The sequence below is a fragment of the Camelus dromedarius genome, chromosome 24 (assembly GCF_036321535.1).
Source record: "Camelus dromedarius isolate mCamDro1 chromosome 24, mCamDro1.pat, whole genome shotgun sequence".
NCBI lineage: Eukaryota > Metazoa > Chordata > Mammalia > Artiodactyla > Camelidae > Camelus > Camelus dromedarius.
Genome location: NC_087459.1, coordinates 17,206,879 through 17,234,625, shown reverse-complemented (window position 1 = coordinate 17,234,625; position 27,747 = coordinate 17,206,879). Strand labels below are relative to the sequence as shown.

General features: G+C 38.1%; 1 protein-coding gene across 1 annotated transcript; it reads right to left on the bottom strand.

Moving 5' to 3' along the window:
- Positions 1-81: 81 nt before the first annotated feature.
- Positions 82-25,459, bottom strand: LOC135319166 (transmembrane protein 180-like). Its single transcript, XM_064478158.1, has 6 exons — positions 25,310-25,459; positions 23,630-24,352; positions 18,475-18,629; positions 16,122-16,205; positions 12,885-13,007; positions 82-214 (listed from the first exon to the last, which is right to left on the bottom strand). The coding sequence occupies exons 1-6, from the start codon at positions 25,457-25,459 to the stop codon at positions 82-84; spliced, it is 1,368 nt and encodes a 455-aa protein (XP_064334228.1).
- Positions 25,460-27,747: the final 2,288 nt, after the last annotated feature.

Genomic DNA, 27,747 nt, shown 5'->3' with positions numbered 1-27,747 from the left:
TTGCCCTCTGGTATAATATAAGCTCTATAAGAACAAACAACTGAACTTTCACTTGAATCCTGTGATGGCTTGGTGTCCACCTTAGAGTGTCCCTGTGTAGTCTGTCTTGTTCCTGATGGAGAATGGGCTCCAAACCAGAATCTGAATTCCTGCAATGCCCAGTGGGACCAGGCAAATCAAATTAAACATAGCATCATGAAGATCGAAGATGGTACTGGGAGAGAAAAAAAGATTTAAAACCTGGTTAGGTTCTCCAGTGGCTTCTTTCTTATTAATTCAAAGCTATACAGTGAAATGTTTCAGACAGGTTTTGATATCTGTTGGACCCATTAAAAAGGTAAAAAATTTTATCAAACAACTTTGAGTCTTTCAAATAACTGAAAAAATGAAAAATCTCTACCTTCTAGTTGCTTATACAAGAAAAGGCTGACATGTAAACCGTTGATCACCATACCTGGTGAGAAGTGCTGTGGTCACAGTGAAGGACCATACACACTGGGTATGGGAGGAGAGAGGCAGAGATGGGTGCAGGGCATACACATATGTATCTACATACTCAAAATACTTTCGGGAGGAGGGTACAGTTCAGTGGTAGAGTGCATGCCTAGCGTGCATGAGGTCCTGGGTTCAATCCCCAGCACCTCCATTTGAAAACATAAATAAACCTAGTTACGTCCCTGCTCTAAGAAAAAAGTTTAAAACCCTGATAGTACATACTCATAATGCTTTAGTCTTAAAATGACTACCCAGTGGGTGTCAAACCAAGTGATAGGAGCTGGGCATTCATTTTTGTTACTAAACCTACTTCCATTCAATACTATTAGAGGTTACGAGAAGAAACCAGAGTTAATAATAATATTCAGAAGTGACATGGCCTGATTTTCTGCCAAGAACTTCAGTGAAGCCCAAAGATGCCTCTGGTTCTCCATTATATTTCATAGATCGTATTTTCTCATTTAAATTATACACAGTAAAAGGAGGCTCCTGACTATCTGAGGGCTGATTATCTGGTCTGCAGCTTCTTTTTGGTTACTTGGGCTATCTGAAAAGCACCTCGTTAATTCAGCCAACTGAGGAGTTAAGCGGAAATGTCAAGCTGTACCATAAAGATGGGGGGCAGTTTGTTACATTTTCATACTAAAACCAGTTGCTATTACCAGAACCTATGTATCATTCACTCATCTTAAAAAAAAAAAAAAAAAGGCACTGTGTGATTACTGAAGTGCTAGGCACTGGGTTAAGTACGAGTTATCCAATGGTAGCAAAAACTGATAAGAGTTTACCCGCATGGAGCTTACCTCCCAGCACAGGAGACAGATCTTAACCAAGTAATCGTAAAGAAGATTGATTTCCATTTAATTACATAGGAAGGAAAAGTGCTGAGATGGAAAAAAAACAAAACAAAACAAAACAAAGGACTAGATGGGAGCTCACAGTCAGGGTGTCTGGTCTACCCTTGGCAAGTAGAGTCTAGAGAAGGCTCCCCCCACCCCTGGGGAAGTGGGATTTGAGCTGAGTTCTGAAGGATGGATAAGTAGATGTTAACTAGAAGGCCTCTGCCTAGAATCATGTGCAAAACCTCCAACCATCACTACCTCCACCTGTAAAGGCCAGTCTGAGAAAGTCTTTAGTGCTCTGGACTGGATTGTGTTTACCAGGTATGACCATCCCTTCCAACTACTGCTCCACAAAACCACCCTCCACCTTGAGTCCTACTCAGTCCAGGAAGTGGTTGATTCCAACCTGCCCATTCTCTGTTCTTCTGCTGCTACTTTCTGAGACAACCACGAAGGCTTGGGCCATCGACTAGACCACCCAACGCGTAGTCTCCAGAAGTAACAGAGGAACCGAGAATGCTGGCAGGATGTGGCTTCACTTCTGCTCCACCCAAGCTATCTATGGAAAACCACATTTCTGGGTGCACATGGTGTTTTGTCTCCCTCGCATTCCTTCCTTTAAGAGAAATCCTCTCCCCTCTTCCACAGTTAAGCCTGTCTCAGTGCTAAAGACGCAGGGGGTTTGACTACCCTGCTCCCACCCCCAAGGTCAGGCACATGCCTGGACCTAGTCATAGTACTCCAAGCCCCAGGCTACCACTACTGCCTCAGGAATGGACATGTGACTCATGCAAAGCCTTTCAGGGTCCACCTGGGAACTTCTGCTGTGCTACTGGGACAAATGTACACATTTCCTGTAGGATCTGAGGCTGTAAGGCCCATGTAAACCTGGAGGTATCTTGCTGCCTGCCATGTAATAAAGTTTGCACTAAACACAGAGGGAAAGTTAGGGACAGAGAAACGGCTTCCTGACATCATTTGAGTACCACCTACCTAGATCCAGCGCTGCCTGACTTTTTAGTTAGATGAGCTCATAAGCTCCTTTTCTGTTTAAGCCAGCCTGTGCTGGGTTTCTGTCACTTGTAGCCAAAGTGGCCTGAATGATGTACCTTTGCTGTGGGCACTTACATCCCAGTGACCATAAATTGGCTGTCCCTGAACACTACAGGGAAAGAAGTCAGTGATTTCTAATTGGCCACTGCTAACAAGGACACATAGGAGGTTTGAAACAGCTGAGCACAGATTTCGAGAATGAGAAGACAAGGTCCTGACTGTACTTTTGAACTTGATGTTCTAAGTGCACAGAAGCATGATGCTTCTCTCACCACCTGTGACTGTTCACTGATTGGAACCACAAGACAGACCAGACAGGAAAACTGGACCAGTCACCCTTGCAAGATGCCAAAGAGGTAAGGGAAACCCAAGTTCCACTTAGCAGCAGCCTAAACCACATACTTGTCAAATGCAAAGAAGAAAGAAAGCAGCCTAATCAAGGCCTTTAAAGGAGAAAAAGAAGGGTGAGGGTAGCTTGGTGGTAGAGCACATGCTTAGTATGCATGAGGTCCAGGGTTCAACCCCCAGTACCTCCGCTAACAACAACAGCAAAAAAAAAAAAAAAAAAAAACCCAAGAGCTTTAGAAGAGAAAAAGAACACAGAGCCATGACCACGAGCTGCCAGTCAAGGAATTACTAAAGTATGTGCTCAAGGCCCTGTGTTTTATGAAAAGACTATTTTCTGCTTGGCTGAGGCACCTGTGTGCTTTTTATCTGAGTGTTTATCTAGCAGCAGGAGCCCATTATCCTTTGGCATTCTCTAGTTATAGCAGATCCCTGTTTCAGAAACATCAAGAAATTGGATTCCAGCTGGCAGGGGTTCTCTCTGGGAGATATTCAATCTCCAGGACAGAGCTGTCTTTTTCTCTTTTTTCCATGGTGACAGGAGGCAGGGGAGCACCTATGGTAATCTGCAGAGGCAAAGCCTGGTGTGAGCATGCTGACAACACTGCAGAGAGAGAGCCTGAGGCTGGAAGTTCAAGGGAAGGCAGGGGAATGAACATGTAAGTGATTAAGGCCACTTGATAACTACCATGTTGTGGTCTAACCCCCAGTCAGGCTTACACAGTTATTACTGAAGCTGCAACCATGTTCATTTCCCTACTATTTCATGAATCACTTCATGCTCTTCAAAAATGTCCTTGGTCCTTCTGATCCTTTCTTAAAATTTCTTCTTTCTTTTAAGACATTACTGTAATCTGGGAGAGATGCCCATGATTTAGAGAATTTCTTTCCCTCTCTCACATTATTTTCCCTCTACTGGGATGGTTGAACCTCGTGACCTGCTGGGTTTTTATGCTTTCAGAATGTCAATTCCAGCCTTAACATTTTAAAATGAATCTCTGGTAAAAAAAATAATAATAATAATAATTCCTAAGCCCTGCTTATAATTTTGTTCACTCATATTTATTGCATACTTACTGCTTTAGGTGCTTATGATATAGAGTAAATAAATCAACAATGATCCTTATTCTCAACAAACCTTACACTCTAGTGGAGGCAAAGAGATAATAACAAAAATATATTTAATTTTATCTTATAATAAAAACCTCTGCTTATGGAAAAAATGTTGCTCCCAATGTTCTCTCACAATGTGCTACTTTCAAAAGAAATATTTCTACCTATAGGTTATTACATTCTAAAATATTACTTTCTGGCCTTTTTTTCCTCACTTTCTTGTCTTAGCATACACTTGCTAAACCATTTGTACATTCAGCTCTGTGAGGTAAAAAGGGTCATATAAATCATCACCCTCTCACCTCTAATCCTATCATGTTGGGGATCTTTCACATCTCAAAACTAAAGCCAAGTCTGCCTCCTTTCCACTTTCCTTTACTGCTATCAATATAAACTCAAAAAAATGTATAAGGGGGAGGGTATAGCTCAGTGGTAGAGTGCATGCCTGGGTTCAATCCCCAGTACCTCCATTAAAAATAAATAAATAAACTTAATTACTCCCCCAAAAGTATAAAATTAATGAAGATGCTTCCTGATGGGATCAGTGAAAAATGTTTATGGTCATTAGTATAAAAACAGACAAATCTTGTCAAAGGAGTCACCGTCAAAATCAGTATCAATGAAAAAGAAGCAGAGATGGAAGAGAAGAAGACCATGATGAAAAAGGGCAGACACCTAAATGTGGTTTCCATGGCCATATAGTCTCCTTTGAATTAGAGTCAGAGAAGCCAGGGAGGATATAGGTCAAGCGCTAGAGCACATGCTTAGCATGCATGAGGTCCTGGGTTCAATCCCCAGTACCTCCTCTAAAAACAAATAAACAAACCCAATTACCCCCCCCCCCACACACACACACACCATAAAATAAAGTCAGGAAAGCCTGAGCCCACAGAAGCAGTTGCTACCTGAAGAAGAAACTTCTTTCTCTGGTCAGCCTGATTAGCCCCATGTAACATGTCTTGCAGGCCTCCTACATGCCTGGCCCCGTTTGATACTTTTCTGTCATTGCTCCTGGTTTTCACAATAACCCTGAAGAAGACACTGAGGCTTACCCAGCTTAATTAAATTGCTCAATGTTTCACAGCTAGTAAGTTGGGAGCCGAGATTTTTACTGAGATCTAAACTAAAAATGTCTCCAAGAAAAAAAAAATGGTATTTATAATACAAATTTATCAGAAGGAAAAAAAAAACCCTCATTTTTTTAAAAAGAAAGTCATATGCTTTCTGCAGAAATGAATTCAAAGACTCTTGTGGAGAGGCAATGGCTTATAACAAATATCAAAAACAAGAATGGCTTGATAGGTCACACTGCCGATGTGGAAATTCAAGGATTTAACCCTTAGGGGGAGGGTGTAGCTCAAGTGATAGAGCACATGCTTAGCAAGCAGGAGGTTCTGGGTTCGATCCCCAGTACCTCCTCTAAAAATAAGTAAGTAAACCTAGTTACCTCCCCACCTCAAAAAAAAAAAAACCCAAGGATTTAATCCTCCACATACCTGTTTTTCTTTGCCAGAGGTTGGAGGCTATTGTTAATGTTTCCAACTATAAAGACTTACTGGAAAAAAGCAAGAGCATATTATTTCTCAAAAAAAAAAAAAAACCCACTATTGTTGCTTATCCCCTTCTTTGGACATAATCTTGTCCTCAGGCAGTCCCTTTGCAATGTAACATCGTGATGCTTATTTACAGAGGAAGAGAAGTGGGCTCTGGGGAAGAAATCAACACATCATTGATACTTTTGTGGCAAAACACGGGCTGTATATTACTGTGGTCCTATGAAATTCTGGAAAGAATTCCCTACACAAAATTTCACATCACAGCACCATTTCTGACCCACTGTTAGGAATAATAGTGTGATTGATTTAGCTTCAGTCAGAATCTTTTGGGCCAAATATTCTTAATAATTTAGATGCTACAAGTGCTTATGTTCATCATAGTTAGCAGATGGACTTATTATAAGAACCTTGTTAAAGACTAACCAATTATCCCAATATTCAGTCTAGCAACCCCAACAAACGTATATGCTTATATGTACACAGTTCATATAAGCAACTGTAAGATTGTGTATATATTTTTCATCTTTTGTTCCCAGATAGACAGTGATGGGGGAGGGAAAAGTTATGTCTCACCAAAGTACAAAATTAGAGGCTCTGAATACATGGCATGCTCTAACCACTGACTATCTCTAGCTCTCCTAGTGAGCCTACAGTAGAATGCATGAGCTCCTCAGAGAGGCTATTTTTTTCATTTTTGAGTCTCTGTGCTTCATGAGTTGCCACATAGAGCAAGAATACACAAAATTTTAATAAAGATACAATAAGCATTTCATAACTATAGCAGAATCAGCTATATTATTTAGAATTGATACTTTGAAAGAATAAAATCCATCAGCACCAATACCTAAGACTAGCTCATTTCTAGTCTAGATAACTTAATCTTTAACACTGAATAAAACCGCTAATTTCTTCCTCACATGAAACAGAAGTCATTAAAAAAGCAGGAGAGATCCTTGCCTAAGGATTTCCAGACTGCTGCTTTAGTAAATCTTGATGGAAAATAATTTGTTTTCAAAAAGCAGTTTTAAAGTTGATTTTAATGATTAACTACAAATAATTAAACAGCAAGAATGTTTTCATTATTTAAGAGACAAAGGCTTGAGGTTGTTTTTGTCAATTATTCACCCTGATGCAACTCATTTTGGATCTGCTTCTTCGCTGGAGTTAAAGACAGTATTGTTTACTCCGTCATTAAGAGAAAAGTCATTTCTGAAACTTTTGTTGCAAGTATAATTTTGGAAGTATCTATTGTGAGGCTTCCAGACTAAAGAAGAAGGAAAGCTGCATATATATAATATTTTAAAACACACTTGTATATATAGTATAGCATATATATATATATTATAGTGCATATATAGTGTGTATATATAAAAGACTTTTTTTTAGTGATGGATTTTATTTAGGTTTCCTGCAAGGTATTCACAGATGACACTATAATTCAACAAATAAATTGGCAGACTTGGACCACTGGGAAAATGTATCTTTCTATTCAGGAATATGCAGCAATCAGCAGGAGTTTGGCCAGGGCTAAAAGACAGGGCTTCCACAGGGAGGAGTCAGCGCGATGCCAAGCCGCCAAGGGCCAGGTCTGGGCTCCTCTTGCACTATTTGCTCATCTCAACCCTGGACTTGGCTCATTGTACCCGACTTTCCCGTCTGCCTCACCCACTCCCGCCACGTGAGCTCCCAAAGGCAAAAAGGCATCATGTCGTATGACTCTTTATCTCAGTTCCCAGCTCAGTGCTAACACCCAATAGGTACTCCAGAAATGTTTGCTGACAAAAGCATGCAAGCATGCTTAATTGACCAGACAGAGTAGTCCTTTTTCTATAATATACTAAAATTTCATTGTCTGTGTTTATTTTGTATGGGAAGTGTGGACTTTGTTGCAATTTTTTAATAGAAAGTACATGTATAAACTAATTTAGGTAATTCATTTCTAATATTACTCCATAAAACACCTTATCCCCTATCATTAGAAGAGATTATATGTTGGTTCTCTTGCCCAAGTACCTCACTTGGAATCTCCATTAACAGTAAGTATAACCGTTATGTTTACAGGCTGCTGAGTAGAACTACTAAGTAAAACAATCTCCCCTGCAGAACAAACATTTCTCTAGCTGTATCAAGGAATCACGGACCATCCTTGAAAAATGGCAAGGGAGAGAATAATACCCCTGAACTATACATTTCAGTATATTATAATAGTAAGTGTAATGTTACAATACTGTCTATTACAATATTACAATAGTAATTATAATGTTAATCAGATATTAGAAAACACTCTTGCAAGTATAAAATTTATTTCAAATAGATGTTTTTGTTAAATTTGTCATACTGGTGAATCTCAGAGCTTCTCTGATCATCGAACCGTATCCTGCTAAGTATACAGTTAGCCTCTGGACTTCAGTCAGACGCTTTCAGATTAGCATTAGCTATGTGAGGCCACCAGATGTCAAACATGAAATTATCAGAGATAAATGATACTTGAGTGCCCTGAATAGGTTTATACCTCTAAAAATGCTTACAGTGTCATGAGACAAGACTGCCGACGTGTCTGGTTGACAACCTATCTATGCCTGAGTCAACAGGAATTAGTCTCTAGGGCTTCCGTTTCCAAGGAAGTAAATCTCCAGGTTCTCCACATTGGCTGTACGCTGGAATAAACTAAGGAGCTTTAAAAAATACTAACGCCTGGCTGTCACCCCTAGAGATTCCGATTCAACAGGTCGAGGGGCAGGCCTGGGTATCAGGACTTTTCCAAGCTCCAGGGGATTCCCATGTGCAATGTGGTGGAGAACCATTACTCTAGGGCTTCTGTTTCCCAAAGAAAATTGAAAGAGGCACAAGCTAAGTGCACTCTTTCTTCCTCCATTGTTCTCATATCTATTAGCCAATGAGCCTTGGGTCCTTTCTGCTCCAGATTCTGTTCCTCTCCCCTCTCGGCCACCATAGTTTTCTTCTGTAAGACTGCTTGAGGCTTTTCACACTGCTTGAATTTCTAGCAACTTCCCCATTGCAGGCGGAAAATATTCATTTAGGAGATGGAGAAGCTAAGACTGAGAAAGGGTTCCTTCAAATTCGAAAGAAAAATGAGTTCCAGAACAGTCCACCTTCACTTCTTTCATATACTCAACTCATTTAATACACAATTACCCAATTATCAATCAGGCTTCCAAAACGAAAGGTCACCAAGTCCCGTTGATTCTTTTTTCCCTTTATTTAGAGACCTCAGTGTTTTTTTAAATCCTCCACTTCTGCTTTGTTTTTTCTTGGTGGAGGGGGGAGGTAATTAGGTTTATTTACTTCTTTAATGGAGTTACCAGGGATTGAACCTAGGACCTCGTGCACACTAAGCACGCACTCTACCAGTGAGTTACAACCTCCCCCAGCAAGTTCTGTTGATCCTAATGCCTCTGTCTCTCTCACGTTGACCTCCTCACAGCTTTGGCTCGGGTGCACAGCAGCACTTCTCATATAAAACCAACTCATTGGCCTTCATACTGTTCTCTCTCTGTGATTCAGCTGGCCTCCCTTCAAACCATTCTCCACACTACAGGGTGATCTATTCAAAGACAAATCTGATATTATTAGTCCTAATTTATTAACAATAATAGTCAATTCCTCTTAGGATTAAATTCACACTTCTCAAACCCCACTAAATTATTTGCGGTTCCTCCCAGCATGGCACATGATCACACATCTCTCTGTACTTGCACAGACTCCTACTATGTCTTCACAATTCAATCTAAGAGATCATTTCTTCGCTACCCAGTCTGAGTTACGTGCTCAGCCAGCGTGTACTCCCACAGTATCCCACACTTATGTGTATCAGTAACGTCTCACACACAGCGTTATGATTTTCACTATAATCGACTGTGAGCTTATTCAGATTGGGGCAGCATCTTTTGTCTCTTTGCTCTTTGGGCTCAGCACAGGACCTGGTATATCGATGCACATTCAGTAAATATTTGTTGAGTGAATGCCCTGTCATTTCCCATGTCCGTGCTTTGCGATACTGTTCCTCCACTGAAATGGCTGAAGCATCTTTTCCCGTGTACAGTCTTCCCAGGCTTGGTCTCTGAGGCAGTGTCTATCACACCCACCTTGTAGCCACTGCTATAGGTTACATCTACTTCTAATCATAGTACCTACCACTCTGTGCTGCAATTACCTGTCCTCGTGTCTGTCACCCTTACTAGATTGCAGTCTTCTTAGTGGCAGCAACCTATTTTGTTTATCTTTGTATTATGAGCTCTTTCTCTATAGAAGGCAACTAGTAGCTAGGTTTTCATTTTTCTCCCCTCCAATCCTTATTTTATACCACTGCCAGAATATTCTAAAACAAAATTCAGATTATATCTTTCCCAGGCTTAAAAATCTTCAATGACTTCCTTTACCTACAGTAGTCTTTCCCATAGTAAAGCATCTGTTCCATGTTCATGGGTAGGAAAATTCAATATTGTCAAGATGTTAGTTCTTCCTAACTTGATCTGTAGATTCAGCATAAGCCCAAACAAAATTCCAGAAGATTATTTCATGGATATCAACAAACTCATCTTAAATTTTATGTGGAAGAGAAAAAGGTCAAAAATAGCCAACAGAATACTGAAAAAGAACAAAGTCAATATTACCTGACATCAAGGCTTACTATAGAGCTACAGAAATAAGACATTGTCTTGTATCTGTATGAGAGGATGGATGTTCACTAAACTTACTGTGATCATCATTTTATGTTGCATGTAGGTCAAATCATTATGCTCTACACCCTAAACTTGTACAGTGCTGTATATCAATTACATCTCAATAAAACTGGAAGAGATAAAAATACAGGGTGACACTGGCAAAGGAATAGACAAATAGATAAATGGAGCAGAATGGAGAAGCCAGAAATAGTTTCACATAAATACAGTCAGCTGATCTTTGATAAAGGAGCAAGGCAATAAAATGGTGAAAAGACAGTCTTTTCAACAATTGATGCTGGAACAACTAGACATTTACCTGCCAAAAAAGGATACTAACAACCTGATTAAAGTATGAGCAAAAGACCTGGAGAGACACCTCACCAAAGACATACAAATGGCAAATAAGCATATGGAAAGATGTTCCATATCATATGTCATTATGGAATTGAAAATTAAAATGAGATACCACTACACACCTATTGGAATGGCCAAAATCCAGAACACTAACAACACCAAACGCTGATGAGGATGTGGAGAAACAAGAACTCCTATTTCCTTGCTGGTAAGAATTCAAAATGGTATGGTCCCTTTGGCTTCTTACAAAAGTTGACTTCTTACAAAATGGTTCTTACAGAAAAGGCTGGCTTCTTACAAAATGATCCAGCAATTTTGTGCTCCTTGGTATTTACCCAACGGAGCTGAAAACTTACGTCCACACAAAAACCTGCACATGGATGTTTATAGCAGCTTTATTTACAATTGCCAAAACCTGGAAGCAGACAAGATGTCCTTCAGAAGGTAAATGAATAAACAAACTGTGATACATTCAAACAATGGAGTATTATTCATCGCTAAAAAGAAATGAGCTATCAAGGCATGAAAAAAAATGAAGGAATCTTAAATGCATATTACTACGTGAAAGAAGCCAATCTGAAAACGCTTTATATATACTGTATGATTCCAATTATATGACATTCTGAAAAAGGTAAAACTATGGAGACAGTAAAAAGATCAGTAGTTGTCAGGGTTAGGGGGAAGAAGGGATAGATAGGCAGAACACAGGAATTTCAGGGCAGTGAAATTATTCTGTGTAATACTATAACGGTGGACACATGTCATTGTACATTTGTCAAAACCCATAGAATGTATAACACCAAGCTGAACCCTGATGTAGACTATGGGCTTTGGTGATAAGGATGTAGGATCATTCATTGTAACATATGTACCACTCTGGAGGAGGATGTTGATGGTGGAGGAAGCTGTCCATGTGGGAAGGCAGAGAATGTATAAGAATTCTGTGCACTTTCTGCCCAATTTTGTCATGACCCTAAAACTACTCAAAAAAATAAAATCAAATAAACAAGTAAATGAGTAAATCCTCCACTGCCTCACCATCACCATTTACCTCCGAGTGAAACCGAAGTAACAAAGGAGGGCTGCAAGGACTGATGGGGTCCTGCCCCCTCCTGCTAACACTGCTCCAGCCACACTGGCAGCCTCCTTGTCAGACCTAGCGCCAGGCACGCTGCACCTCAGTGCACTAGCTGTGCTTTCTGCCAGGAACACTCTTCCCCTGGGGGGCCGCCCTGGTCCCCGCCCATCTTGCTTCATCTTTATTCAAATGTGAGTCACTTGGCAGTAAGGCCTCCCCATCACCCTATTTAAAAATCCAGCTTTCCCCAAGACTTCCTGTGCTCCTTGTTTTATTTTTCATGAAAGGTCTTCTCACCAACTAACAACGTGTATTTACTTAGCTGACTCCTTGTCTGCCTCCCTCCCACTAGAGTGTAAGCTCTGTGAGGGCAGAGGTTTCTGTTGTTTTGTTCATTGCCCTCATTACGGAGCCCCGGATGTGGTAGACTCTCAACCATATTTGTCGAGTGAATAAATGAAGAGCTTACTGAGCGTTCTCTCATGGTTCCAGACATTGGTCTGGCTGTTTTCTCTGCCAGGAATGACATGCCTGTGCGTTCAGGAGGGGAACTCCAACTCAGCCTCCAAAACTCAGCGCAAGAACTCCGTCTTTTGTGAAGCGCTCCCTGACTCTAGGCAGACCGAGGAGGGACTCTTTTCTCTGTGTTACCACAGTGCCCCATGCATCACCAAGGGCCGGTGGGGCCTTATCGCGGTGTTTTACAATCGATGGGGCTCCTTGGAGGCTCCTCGTTCATCTTGTATCCCCAGCACCTTTGAACCTGGCAGATAATAGCAGGCCCTCAGAAACATCTGTGGAATGTAATAATAAATGGAGGAGGGAAGGTGCGACTCAGTGGTAGAGTACACGCTTAGCATGCACAAGGTCTTGGGTTCAATACCCAATACCTCCGTTAAAAAAACCAAATAAACAGAGAGGAGGGCATAGCTCAGTGGTGGAGTATGTGCTGAGCATGCATGAGGTCATGGGTTCAATCCCCAGTACCTCCATTAAAGTAAAATAAATAAATAAACCTAATCACCCCCCAAAAAAATAAATAAATAAATGAACCTAATTACTTCCCCTCCAAAAATAATAAATGAATGAATAACTTAGATAAAGCAATCCATATGTAGCTTAGTGTGACTTCTATAGACTTTTGTAGCATACAGAATTTAAAGAAGACCCTTAAAGATATTCCTATTGAAGTTCCTTTGACATAATACTTTTTATTGTAATTTATTCAAGATCTTTAAGTCAATGACTAATCATGTTCAAAGTCTAAGATAACTGCCTACTTACTAATCAATGTAAAAGGCCGAGTCTGCTTTCATATTTCTATTACAGTATTTCAAAGGTTTTGGGGTTTTTTTAAAGCTACCTTTTGTTTGGGTTTCCATATCCATACTGGTTTAGTCTAGAGAGTATCACCACAGGAGCTATAGACTGAGCAGGTTTGGTAAACAAAGCATTGATGCCAAAAATCATTGAGGAAACAGGTGACCTGGAACAGAAAAAAGTAGCATGGATCGACATCACATACAAATTCCACGTGTGCATGTATGTCTGCATATATACATATATATGTATATGTCCATCTGTATCAAGGTCCTTTTGTCTATTAAGTCCTCCTTGAGCACAAACAGACTACAGTAGAAATTGTACAGGCGTACCTCAGAGACATTGTGGGTTTAGCTCCAGACCACTTCAATAAAGCAAATATTGTGATAAAGCTAGCCACAGGAATGTTTTTTTGTTTCCTTGTGCATACAAAAATTACACTCACACAATAGACTACAGTCTATTAAGTGTGCAACGCATTGTGTCTAAAAAATCTGTACATACTTTAATTTCAATAAAACTTCATTGCTAAAAAATACTAACCATCATCTGACAACACAAGGCTGCCACAAACCTGCATCGTTTTTCCAACAGCATTTGCCCACTTTGCGTCTCTGTGTCACATTTTGGTAATTCTCCCAATATTTCAAACTTGATCATTATTATTATATTTGTTATGGTGATGTGTGATCAATGATCTTTGATGTTACTATAATAGTCGTTTGGACATACCATTTTTTAGTAATAAAGTGTTTTTAAATTAAGATGGGTACTTTTTTTTGACATAATGCTACTGTACACTTAATGGACTACAGCATAATATAAAAATACTTTTATGTGGACTGGAAAAACCAAGAAATTGTGTGACTCACCTTATTGTGATATTTGCTTTATTCCAGTGGGATCTGGAACCAAACCCATAATATCTACATGTATTATTTCATTTAAGTTCCACAACAATCCCATGAGGGAGATATTTGCACTCCTATTTTAGGGATGGGAGGACAGATTAACTTGTTCACAGTCACCCAGCTAGCAACTAGTAAAACTGGGATTCATACCTAAGTCTTTCATACCTAAATCTTCCAGATTTTGTAAAGGATTACTTTAGTGTGTTCTCAGTAGGAATCCTGCCAGATCATTTTTTGATAATTAAGTTATGTCATATAAAAATAAATCAAATGCATTGACTGAATAAATTGAAATTTTGTCATATTTCAGCTAATAATGGAAAGTTTGCAACTAAGGCAAAGGAAGAGGAGAAGAAAAAAGGGAGGTGAAGAAAGGGAAGAAAAAGGAAAGGAAACGAAAGGAAAGGGGAGGCCAGAGAATTGAGGAAGTTTAATTTGATGGTAAAAGCTTGAGTTTCATTCCCAGTTCTGTAACCTGTTATTTCTCTTACCTTGGGAAATTCTCCCCTCAAGAGTCTTAGTTTCTTGAAAGTGGGGATAATTATGATTGCACAATAATGTAATAATACAACTTCTTTCTGTTTCCCCTACTAGACTGTCAGTGCTACAAGGGCAAGGGCCACCTCAGTTTTGGCTCCCTGTATTAAGTTCTGATCTGACATGATCAGGATGACAGCTAAAGCAAAAAAGTCCTTTTCAGAAGAAGAGACATTAACCATTCTGTTTTAACTTAGCAATACATTCATCAATCTTTTCTTTGGGTATTTTCTTCGAGGACAGGTCCACTGATGAAACTGCTGGGCCATCTTTCCGGCATGTACAGTTTCCTTATTACACGATCTACAGTTTCTACTGTCAGTTACAGAGAGCATCTAAAGTTGTTTACAAGGCAATCTGAGTACAGAATGTCTTTAGATTTTTATGATTTTTCTCCCCAAACATTTACAGTTCTCACCAAATCAGATTTGACGGTAATTTTTTTTTACACTTAATCTTTTCCAATTCTTTCTAAAGCATCCAACTTAGTTTTCATAGAAATAACTTTCATTTCACACCTTTATTTCTTAAATGTGTAAACCATAAGTGTAATGAAATGTAATTATAACAGCAATTGCATTGGACATTAACTTATTTGAAACAAAAAGTACTGACTCTTGGTAAGGATACAACTTATGGGAGCAGAAAAGCACATGAGTCTTCAAGAGTAGTCATTTGGTCAGAAGCATACAGCAGGTGCATAAGACTACATTTTAGAAGGGATCTGTCACAAGACCTGCCATATGGTACCCCCAGCGCTTACCACGGAGCCTGACACATAAGAGGTAATTAATAAATATTGGTTGAGCCAATAATGTCTATCACACAAGGCTGCTGTGAGACTTGAATGAGCCGAAGCCGTAAGTGCTTGCACACATTGGCATTTGGTAAAGGTCGCTGCCCTTCGCTTGCCAACTGTTTTGAGACATTTTATTCATTTGTACCCAGTCTCATTCAAAAAGAATGTGAGAGTTACGAGATGTTTACTGACGTTTCTTCTTGTTAATTTATTCATTTTTTAAAAAGTGATTTGAGCCAGGTTATTTTCCTAGGCACTAAGGACACAGTCCCAAACCATAAGGAGCTCACCATCCTGCTCATCACTCCAAACCTGACTTAGCAACAGAAGTCTGAAACAGGAAAGGAATTATATAAAGAAGAAATCACTGAGCTGGATTGGCAAAGCTTCCTTCAATTTAAGTTCCCTTTAAAAAAAAAAAAGAGGCTGTGCAGTCTAAATGTTTCTACAGAGCTAATAAAGAATGTACTCGTCTCAAAATAACACATTCCTCTCTAATCCATAAAACAGGGCATGTATTAGAAAATATTTGCCAATCAAGTCAATTTTACAGCTGATCAAAAATGCTCTTCATAACCACATGGAAGAACAAAACCTCTCATCATATGCTTTTTTGAGTAAAAATAAGATAAGATAGTCCTTGATTTTTATTTTTATTTTTTGTGATGTCATAGAGCAAAGGTCATTTTGCCTTATCATCCAGTGCAATAATGCACATTGCAGTATGTAAAACATAAAGCTACCTGAGATTTCATATTGGTTTCTGAGATTTAACCTTATTGTAGCATTGGTTGTGTGAGGCTGAGGAATAAAAAATCATGATGTCTTTCAAAAGCAGGGAACAGTTGCCCTGGGCAAACAATTATGAATATCCTATTATGTTCAGCTTTCTGATTCCCAGTGAGGCCCCTAGTGGTCGCCTCTCAGTTGTGTGATTCGTAGCAGCAATATAACTGAAATATGGAGACTCTGGTAAGTCTCGCCTCCACGTGATATTTTTTAAAGCTAATTTTTGAAAAAATATACTTACTGCCGATTGAACTTCAGTAAATCTGCATCGACCATGTCAGCTAGTGGCAGGTTAAATAAGCAAAAAGAAGCTTGCACAATCACCCTAGAAACAATTTTGAAATACACATATGAAAATTCTATAACTAGAGGCACAGATTTTGTTTAAAAAACAAGCATCAAATAAAAGTTGACATTTGGTTTGAAAGAAGGAAAAATGAAATAATATACTATAAAAGTAAAGATACATTAGGCACACACTTCTATCCTCCCCAAATATTTATTATATAGCTATAAATATATAATTTTCTTTTAAAAATAAAATAACTACATTTTAAAAATGTTTTTTATGCTTTTTCCTCATTCCCCAATAACTACCTGCTCATTAAATCTGCTTAAATTATGGATAGATTCTAAAGAACAAACATGCCAGGGAAATTCATCAGACATTTTTCTCTCTTTTTTTTTTTTTTTTTTTTTTATAGTTGATCATTGTCTTAATTAAAATGAACTTTCTAGTTTTATGAGCAGGATAATAATGACATAGGATTTTGGAATATATTTTAAATAGAATCAATATTTTGTAAAAAGCACAATCAAACAGAAGAAAGGAGAATCCATTCTCCCTAATTCACATAAATATATAATTTTTAAAAATTATCTTTGGTAAGAGAAGCCAAGAATAGCAGATTTTGAAACTTCTTTTCAGTTTAAATTTATAATCCACTACTTATATTTGCTAATTCTTTATCATAAGCTAATGAAAGGTGTATTATCTTCTTATAGTTCTTTTGTACAATCTTTATCCCATGCAAAAAAATAAGCTAAGTAAAATATCATATATATAGTATTTAATAATATAAATTCTAATATATTTTAACTGGAAGGGCATTTAGAAGTCTTCTAGCCCAACATCACATCCAATGCATAAGTCTCTTAATATCAAGATAGGATAAATTAAGAACTGTAACAAAAAAAACTGTAAAAGATCATATAACATTTTAATTTATAAGAAAATGAAAATGGGAGTGATTTAAGCAAAAAAAAGCAAACAAAAATTTTTCACTCTAAAAATCACTATAAAAATGTCATTTTAAATATGATATAGCCAAGGGTCACAATTATAGGCAGACAGAAGAATCATCTATATGGGGTTCTAATATCTTGAAGTTTCAATACGTTGGGTTAATTACTATACTCTTCACTACCAGCTTATTCAAAATGCAATTAAGTCTTCCTGGAAATTTTCTCAAATTGTTCCAGCAGGGACCTGGTGTAGGATTTATTCATTTGTTCACCCAATATACATTTTCTAAGGACCAACTATTTGCAGGAACTGTAGAAGATGATGGGGCCACAGTAATAAGAAACTGGACACTGCTCATAACAAGCTCAGTCCAGTGGGGGCCACAGACAGTCACAGGCAGGGGGACCAATGCTACACAGAAATAAGTGTAGGCCATTTCGGTCATGTAGGAGGAACACATATTCCAGGTGAGGAAATCAAGGAAGGCTATCTGGAAAGCACATCCTTCCTTGAGCTGCCGCCTAATGGAACACTTAGGAGAGAGTCACATAAGAAATGGTGAAGAGCTTTCCAGGCACAGTGTGCTGCACATTAGGGCACGGAGGTGTTTGAATCCGGCACTGCAGAATGTTTCTCTATGGCAGAGAGTTCATTCTAAGTGGAGGAGTAACAAGAAATAAAGATGAGGAGGTAAACAGGGCCTGGTAACAAAGGATCTCACACATCATCATTTGGATTATATCCTGAAAGCAATGAGAAGCCACTTAGGAAAAGGAATGACATGTTGTTCCAGAAGCAATATGGAAGAAGGGGTTGGAGAGACTGGGGACTAGAGGCAAGGAGAGCACATGGGAGGCTATATGGAAATCCACGTAAGAGCTGATGAGGACCTGAGCTAGAGGAATGGCAACGGGGACAGAGAACGGGTGGATTCAGGACATATTAGGGAGCTAAAGCTGCTAATAATTACTGGATGCAAGAGACAAGAAAGAGAAGGCAAACACAACTTCACAGTCTCTGACTTGGGCAACTAGATAGATAGTAGAGCCATTGATGGCAAACAAAGGCAAAGACCATATTTTGGGAGCAAGATTCTTATTTGGCAGCAGCATTTACTAAATGATGCACTGTAACAGGTTAGAAAAAGGAACTTAAACTTTATCACAAAATTTAGCATATTGTAATCTCTTCAAAAAAAGAAGCAGTTAACATTCAATTTGACACAAAGTCATAATGACTCTTCCTAGAAATGAATATTAAACACATTTCAGATCAGAGATCTTTCACTGCTTGAAAGGAATAGGCAAGACCTCCTATAATTTGGGGATTGGCACTGACATTTACTTACATGATGATAGTCGGATAAAGAGCCAAAAAGTAATAGCACTGCTGTCCAAGAAGTAACATGACAATGGAGGCTGTTCCTTCTAGGTAGAATGAAAATAAGATAATTTTATAGTAACCAAACTTCTTCAGCCAGGACTGGCTGATAAGTACAAGGCACTGAAATGGAAACAGATTGGCATCGTGTTAAGATGGAACCCTCGGAATCATGCTTGATCTTGCTGACAACGAAAGAAACGTTCTCAGCAAACATTTGCTGCTGAATTATAATGCCAGTTGAAACACACGACTAATATTTTCTATCATGATTAGAAATGTTACAATCTGTTTATATCCATAAAAATTGACTGAGGACAGTAATATTTTATAAATAACAAAGTAACAGCAATTACTTCCTGCAAAATGAACAAACAGGGACATGGTTTCCTACATTTTTATTTTCACACAAACATATGAACAAAACATCACTTCGAAAAAATCAGCATTGCTGAACTGTAATATGAAAAAGCCAACTCAAATCTAAAATAAATCCAGATTTTAAAATTTAGGATTAGAGCCCAGAATTCACCTAACACATAGGAGTTGAAATAGGAGTTGAAACAAATATTTACTGAATAGATGAATAAATAGTTCACTATTCTTCTTATAGTAATATGTCTGAAATGTATTATAATAATAAAACTAAGAACCACAGATAAATAATAGTTTGTGATTCCACATTTCTTCTGGTTGTTTCCTGCCTAATCTTATATATTTTCATAATTCTAATAGATTCATGTTAAAAGCTCAGAGTCACATTTTTTTTCCCTGCATTTCTTGCTACCAATTAAAAAGTTCATTGCTCTAGACTGAAACTTTGGGGCTAAATATATATATGTACATTAACAAAGATGAAAAGATATGCTTTGTTTTCAATTAAAAAGTACATTGTTTAGCCCTGAAACGGTTTCACTAACTTAATGTGTATGCATTACAATTAGAAGACAATTTTGTATGATGTTAAGTGTGATTCAAATGTTCTTTAATAAACACAAAGGTTTTTTTTCCCCTAAGTGATTTTTTTGGTTTATTTCTCTACTTTCAAGGAACAAGAGCACTTCTTTTGAAAACTAAAAGCAGTGGCTCAGTGGTTGATGTGATCCAAGGCATTTCTTAGAGGTCTGTGAGATAAAGTACGGAAAACACTGCAGAGAGTCCCCTTATATTTCTATATTTTAATAATGATATTGTAAAATTACACAGGTCTACATATTGAAACGAAGCTTCTTGTTCTCAATCTCCAATACATAAATACTATGCAAACTACAAGAAAGTAATCATGGAAGAAATATGTGGCTAAGTGGAAAGTGAAAAATTTTGAAATCAGATGTCCCTAGGTTTGAATTCCAGCTTTGTCACTTTTAGCTGTGTATTCGCAGATGAGTTACTGTACCTGAGAGGCATTTCCTCCAGCTAGCACTATCCCACCCTCTGTGCCTCCATCTGCCTCTCCCTCTGTCTCTCTCACCTGCGGCACACTCAGTATAAGGTACTCAATAATTGTTATTATTAACATGTTGAATCAATAAAAAGATATGAGCCGATGATGAGTAATTCAACAACAACAAAAAAGAGAGAGCAACTACTTTTTCTCCACTAAACTAAAGCCTTCAACAAACTGAGGGTTTTGGCTCTCCATTCATACGTTCATTGAGTAGGAGTTTGTGACTAGTGTGTCTCGGCACAAGCGTTGGCAAACCCTTGCCAAAGAAGCCTAAATCAAAACAGAGATAAAGCCAGTGCTGCATCTACAGTGGAAGTCTAATAAATTTGCTGCACTGATCCTTAATAATAAAAGCTAACATTTCTAGAGTGTCTGTTTTGTGCCAGGAATCCTTTTAAGTACTTTGTATGTTTTAACTCATTTAATCCTCATAATAATTCCATTACTTAGATACTATTTTTATTTTCATTTTACAGATGAGGAAACTGAGACACAGAGAGCTTGGGTAACTTACCCATGGTCACACAGCTAGTAGGTGGGAAGCCAGACTCCTCCCCGGCAGCCTCCATGCTGCTAACCCATTTACTACTCGGCCTCTCTGAGGGGAGTGGGATGTGGAAGAGTCACAGACATATTAAAACAGTTACTGGAGAGAAAGAGCACTTGCTCATTCTTTTCTCCTTTCATTTATTCAACTCCTCAGAAAGAAAGCCACTGAGAAGACAGCCTGAGAAAATGAAAACACAGTGCTTAGCCTTCATTACCATACCCAACAGGTAGATTTATATAAATAAATAACAACAAATCACAATGAGTTGTCATTCTTTGACCCCAATAACTTATATGTCACTTCTCTAGAAATTAAGAATAAATTTAAAACAACTTTGGATTTCCAGTTGACAATGATTTTTTATAGAGATCAGCAGAAATTCATATGTTAGTGTGAAGGCTTGAGTAAAAGGACTGTCGAAATCTTTTGGTCATATTTCTCTTAAAATTTAATAGCCGAGAGAGCCTGGGAGAAAATATTACTGAACATATATTCAACAAAGGACTTATGTCTAGAATCTATAACACTATAACATATTAAAAATACAGAGAACCCTTACAATTCAGTAATATACAACTCAATTTTAAAAAATAAAGATTTGAAAAAATAATTCACCAAAAAAAAATATGGATGGCAAGTAAACACATGAAAAGATGCTCAACATCATTAATAGTCATGAGGAAAATGCAAATCAAAACCATAAGAAGATACTACCACACACCTACTAGTATGGCCAAAACTAAAAAGTCTGCTATAAGTATTGATGAGAATGTGGAGAAACTGGAAAACTTATACATGATCAGGAGGAATGTAAAATGGTACAACCACTTTGGAGAACAGTTTGGCAGTGTCTTTAAAAGTTAAACATAGGCCTACCATGCAGTCCAGCCATTCCACTCCCAGGGGTTTACCTAAGGGAAAGGAAAGCATCCGTCCACACAAAGACACAAACGTTCACAGCAGTTTTATTTGTAATAGCCAAAAACTGGGAACAACCCAAAGCCCCATCAAAAAGTGAACAGGTAAATAAATTTGGTATACCAAATGGAATACTATTTGGCAATAAAAAGGAATGAAATATTGATATACACAACAACATGGCTGAAGAGTCTAGACCGAAAAATAGTATATATTGTAATATTCCATTTACATAAAAATCTCGACAATGCAAACTGGTCTATAGTGACTAAAAGCAGGTGGGTGGTGACCTGGGGATGAGGGAGGGTAAGAAGGGTTCAGAGAGGGATTATGAAGAGGCACATGGACACTTTGGGGAGTGATGAGCATGTCTGCCATTTTGATTGTGGTGATGGTTTCATGGTACATACATAGGTCAAAATGTACTAAGTTGTACCATTCAAATATGTATAGTTTATTGAGAGTCAATCATATCTCAATAAAACTGTAACCAAAAAACTGTCTTTATTTCAACTCTTACTTTTTGGAGATGATGAACTGTTCTAAAATTGACTGCAGTAATGGTTGCACATGTGTGAGTATGCTAAAAACTACTGAACTGGACATTTTAAATGGGTGAATTAGTGGGTGGAGACTATAGCTCAAATGGTAGAGTGTATGCTTAGTATGCACAAGGTCCTGCGTTCAATCCCCAGTACCACCTCTAAAAATAAACAAGTAATTACCACCACCACTCCTGCCAAAAAAGTTTAAATAAATAAATAAATGGGTAAATTAATTGTATGGTATGTGACTTATATCTCAATGAAATACCATCCGTTTAAAAATATATATCTACCCTTTAAAACAATTTTTTACATAAGTGTTTAACAAACTTGTTTTAACCTAGAGAAGAAGAGATCCTATAGGCAAGTACGTGATTAAAATTGGGAATTTATGTACAGCCTAGAATCTGATTATAACAAGCAGAGAAAAGAACTCAGAACAGCTCCCCATTCTGGGTCGTTGAACCCAGGAGCAAACAACTGGAAAAACCTCAAACTGCCCAGAAGGGAGAGTCTCATTTTCTTACGCACACACAGTACCTAGGATTATACTGATAAGCCAAAAATGAAACTCTATTTGGTAAACTCTGCTAAACAGACCACATGAACACAGTACCCTCTTGAGATGATCTTAGAGCGCAAGACTGTAAGGCTTCTGAGCGTCCCTCTTCTCACTTGTAAGGGTAGGAAGAGTCTCTTTCTTGCAGGTGATTGTGAGAATTACGTGTGATAACATGTTCAAGGCGCTTGGCATGTGGTAAGCACTCAATAAATGTGAGTTCTCATTATTAGGGTATATACAGTAACCAAACTATGATAAAGGCCTTGAGCTAATGGCAGAAAGGCAAATTCTGTCCTGCATACTTCACTTAAGAAAGTATGACAACACATACAACATTTTAGAACTATTTCTACCCAACCTGGTTTAAATATTTTGGAAGTTAGTAAATAGTAAAAACTTATCTAGAATAACTCATTCTCTGAGGAGCACAGATAACAGACTTTAATTGTAAAAAACAGGAAAAAGCCTGTATCATAGGCTAGGTTAAGTCATATTTTTGGAGGATGCATTTAGGTTAAGGGGAGCAATTTGATTCATCAACTCTCCAAATGGTGTAATAAACAACAGGCTGGTATTTTTCTTGAAGATGGACATACCCTCTGCACTAATGGTCATGACCATGGAATTTTACTGACGCTCTGAAATTCCAGGACTCAGTCTTTTAGCCAAGTGTTTTGAAACCTGGCTTCAGGAATTTAGGATCAAGGAATTCTCCTCCCTTGAAATAGTCCCTGGAATCTTAAATGCCAGGATAAAGCGAAATGACACACTCACAGGAAGCCATCTGTTTTTTCCATAGCTCTGTGTAGGTGTAAGTGAGGCAGCTCAGAGAACAAAATTCAAAAACTAAAATGTTTAAAACACCACGATGCTCAGTTTGCGTTGGGTTCCCCTTGCTTTTTTCCTTTCATCTCTCGTTTCTATTATGTTCCTACTAAATCTTGTATAATGCCTAGGGCTCTTGTATAATCACTGGGTCTCTCAACAACTGTGACTCATTTTTTTCAAACTACTGATATAGTTAGGTTTTTAATTTCCTCAGCCAGGTAAGAGTTAAACAGGTAATCCCTGAAGGAAGATACATGAAGAATGACCACGTACCTGTGGGTAGATAAAGCCTGCCCCGTACATGACGCTCCTTACAGAAGAAGGAAGAACATCCTTGGGAATGAGATTATCAGCAAAGATCATCATGAAGTTATTGAAGGTTAAAAGGAAGACCTGGAAGAAATTCATTATCAGAAAAAGGCGAAAGTTTTTCTGGGTCAAGATTTGTCTCATCAGTGAGACGACGGAGGTCCAGGGGAGATCCTGCTCACTTTCTGAGAAAAGGTTTTCCTCGAGGCTTCTTTTAGGTTCTAAGCGACTCTTGTGGCACATGCCGGTATAGAGGCTGACAGTAGCAAGAATGGCAATGACAATGGCGGTGGCCTGAAAATTGAGCAAAATTTCCATGTTATCAGAGATGAGGCCACAGAACAGGATACTGGTAGATCCTACCAGGGACGCCACTTGGTTCATTTTAAGAAGCTGGAGCCGACTTTCATAGCAAGTGAAAATTTCTGCAAACAGCACACACTGGGCTTGCTGAATGAAGGTAAGCATGCTATCAAAAGCACATAAGGATACCACCAGGTGAAGCCCACTGAGCCAGTCACCTTCGCGATAGTCTTTCCAAGGGAACCAAGGAAGCAGAAAGGCTATTGCATATACAGGGGCGCCATACAAAACAGAAGTATGACGGTTGGAACAGCAGTCGGCCTTCGAGTTGTTGTGAAAATACCCTGTCAGGTCATTAAGAGCGTTCCAGATCATTAAAATCATCTAGAAGAAAACACAGGATTCTTTTAGTGCAGTTTATACTGATGAAAATGACCCCTGTGTTTTTACTTAATGTGAAGTGAAGTAACCAAAGTTGATTGGAAAAAAAAAAAAGCTCACTGCTTTCAGACCAGCAGAGGCATATGTGCTGAAATAGTAATAATAATAATAGCTAATACTAACCAAAAAGCCAGTGTGCATTCACTTTGTGTTTAGGCATTGTACAAACTGTTACATGAATTATTTCATGAAATCCTTAGAATAATCCTATGAAGCAGGTACTATTATTAATCCCTGTCTTACAAGGAAACTGAGGGCCAGAGAAGCTTAAGCAACTTGCTTAGTTAATAAATGACAGAGGCAGAGTCTGAGCCAAAGCAGAGGACCCCAGAGTCTGCCTTTCAATCATGGCGCTAAACTGACTCTCCACAAGCCACATCCATGTCTCTGCAGAGAGTGATGGCCTATTTACAGACCATGGCACAGTTTTACATAATTTCATTAGAAAAGGTTAAAATATCAGTGTCTGCCATCTCAAAATGGCAGAAGTATTTATTAGATCAAGGATGTTGTTGTTGGTAATAAACGTAACAGTATAAAACATAAGGGGGTCTTAAGACCATGAACTGCATCCATGCTGACTGTCTAATTGGTAATGAGTTACAGTACAATTTGTGAATATCATAGGCCATTTCAAAACACGGAATATCTTGGTAATAATTCTAATTTGTCCACATAAGTGGATTTTCCAGATAACAACAGCTTGCCCTTTAAACTCTAAAGCTGTTACGTTGTAAGTGACAAACTTTTAAAACTCTCTGCCCTCAAACAGAGGATCTTGGACATGGATAACCCTTTCTTGATAACTTTCAGCTTGTGAAGGATCAGCTCTTTGGAAAATCACAAGGAAGGAAGGAGAAACTCTGTCCTAGGGGAAAGGACAACAGGGATCTGCCTCACCTGGGCTTGGTAAAAGGCCACTTCTGAAATCTTGTACAGATGTAAAAACAGCTTTACATAATAGAAACTGAAGACAGAATTTAGCATTTCAGTCCCTAATGTTATCATAGAAAATGCCCAAGCACTGGGTTTGATATTTAAAAGTGTCATTTTCCATGCAGAGAAATTCTTCTTCCTTTAGTGTAAGAAGAAAAGGAAATGGTTACAATTCACTACTTGCATACAATAGCTAACCAATGGCAAAAATTCCATGGATACTGGACACCAGTTAATTTTAAACAAAAGTCCAAAGCCACTAACTGTGAACATGCAACCGGACTTAACACTTAACTTTCTTATCCATTTACTCAACAGTTTTTGAGTTGTTGCCAGAAATGCTAATTTGCTTAGAGTGTGCCTCTACTTGAATATCTCTTCTAACTTATAAAAAGGAGATTCATCCAAGAGTTTGAATATATTTAACTAGTCGCCAGGGAGATATGTTTATGGCATTATTATCCTCCCTACTCAGAAGGGTGAGAAAGAAGAGGACAACAAAGTGACACCTTTAGCTAACACCAGAGAGAAAGAATAGAAGGAAGCATTTCATCTGAGTATAAAGTTGTCCATTCAGTAGTACAGACTTGCATTGGAAGATTTATTCTTGAACTCCTGACAGACTGTAACTTTGGCCCAAAGAACATACTTAACATGGATATAGAAGTGGCATAGTTTGGACCTTGCTCCGATGTAGGTGTCCCTCTTAAATCTGGCCTATTGTCTCATCCTTTCAGTGATTTGATTTATCCAACTGGAAAATGGGAAAAGGTTAACTAAGCAAGAGGTAGGGATAGACTCATCTTCCTTTTAGTCTTGATTTTCCTGTTTTATTCCTGGCTTACTAGAATATTGGGCAGGTCTCCAAAAATCTTACTGAAGCAAAAAACAGACAAATATTCAGGTAATTCAAGAGATGTTACTTGCTTAAACAATCCTTTGGAATTAAGCAGTCACCTGATGCTACATTATTCAAATTCTTAGGGAAGGTGAGGGCAAGTTAGAAGGGAGGAGTGGGCATTTGGCTCAAATGATCAAATTACCTAAGTCCCTGAGCTTCACTTTGCATCAGGTAGTTATAAGAATGATTTTAATTCTATGGGACATAGGGCCCTAGAATTATCAAAAGGGGTTATTAAACCCTTATACAGACCAAGCCTTGTCTGTCAACAGACTAAAGAGGAGGAAAGGGGTATACTCAGTGGTAGAGTGCATGCTTAGTATGCACAAGGTCATGGGTTCAATCCTCAGTACCTCCGTCAAAAAAAATTTTTTTAATATTTAAAAAATGAACAGAATAAAGAATACTTTGCCCATATGTGTACTAGTTTTCTCTGAATGTTTGTAAATTCTGCTGTAAGGATAAAATACAAATATATGAACTATTTTGTCATTATGCAGTGCTCAAACACCTGAAAAATACAAATACTATTAGGTGGAGGTCAGCTAACATTTTTGGCTTTAAAGCAGGTTTGAAAAAGTTGGAAACTCCTGTTGAAGACCTCATTCCACGTAGTTACTTTTGGCACAAGTGAGAATGAAGATGGAAGCTAGGGTTACTAAAAGGGCCAAAAACAAGGGAGTCAGTAGAACCAAAAGCCAAGATACAAATTTAGCCCACCAAAATCTAGGCACACTTCTTTTTCCTAGCTTTATTTCTGGCATGCTAAAATAAGAAGCATGGCACACCTTCTGAACTGATCTGTCATTAACTCAGAAGGCAGGTATTTATAAACTCAGAATTTTGCAAAGGATCATAAGCTTGCTTAGTTGAGTACAAATTTTTTTTAAAAAGATTTTGAGTTAAGCACCCATCGTATCTAAAATGTAAGGTTTATGTAATATGTACACAGTATATAAGGTGAATATAAGGATTTAATAACATTATTAAACACTCCATAGCCCAAACTTCTCTTTGTTTATATATATTGAGAGGAGGAAGTAAAAATCTTCCTTATTTCCATCTGCAAAAAAGTAACTATCAATATTTTGCTTTAGATTATTTTCATCATAACAAACTTATTTCAGTAAGTATCAAACTGAAAATCACCACTTTTAGAATCAACTTGTTATTCACTAACCTACTATAAAAATTAAATAATGTCACTGAAGAGGCTGCTTATGATTGCTTCTCAGCTATGACTACGTAGCCTCTAAAAGAATGATGGAGACCACCCCCCCAGAGCAGGGCTTTTAGCACTGAAAGCCAACGTGTATTTTTCAATGCAATTTTTGTTCAAGCTAGGGTAAAAAAAAAAAGTTTCCCCAAATAGTGTCCTTAAAAAGAACCCACTAGTACCAAAAGGCACAAATTCTGGTGTTTGGGGGCTTTTTTGGGGTTTTTTTTTTTTGCCATTTTAAATCATTGATAACTTTAATTCCCCAGATTGTTTTTCATTATT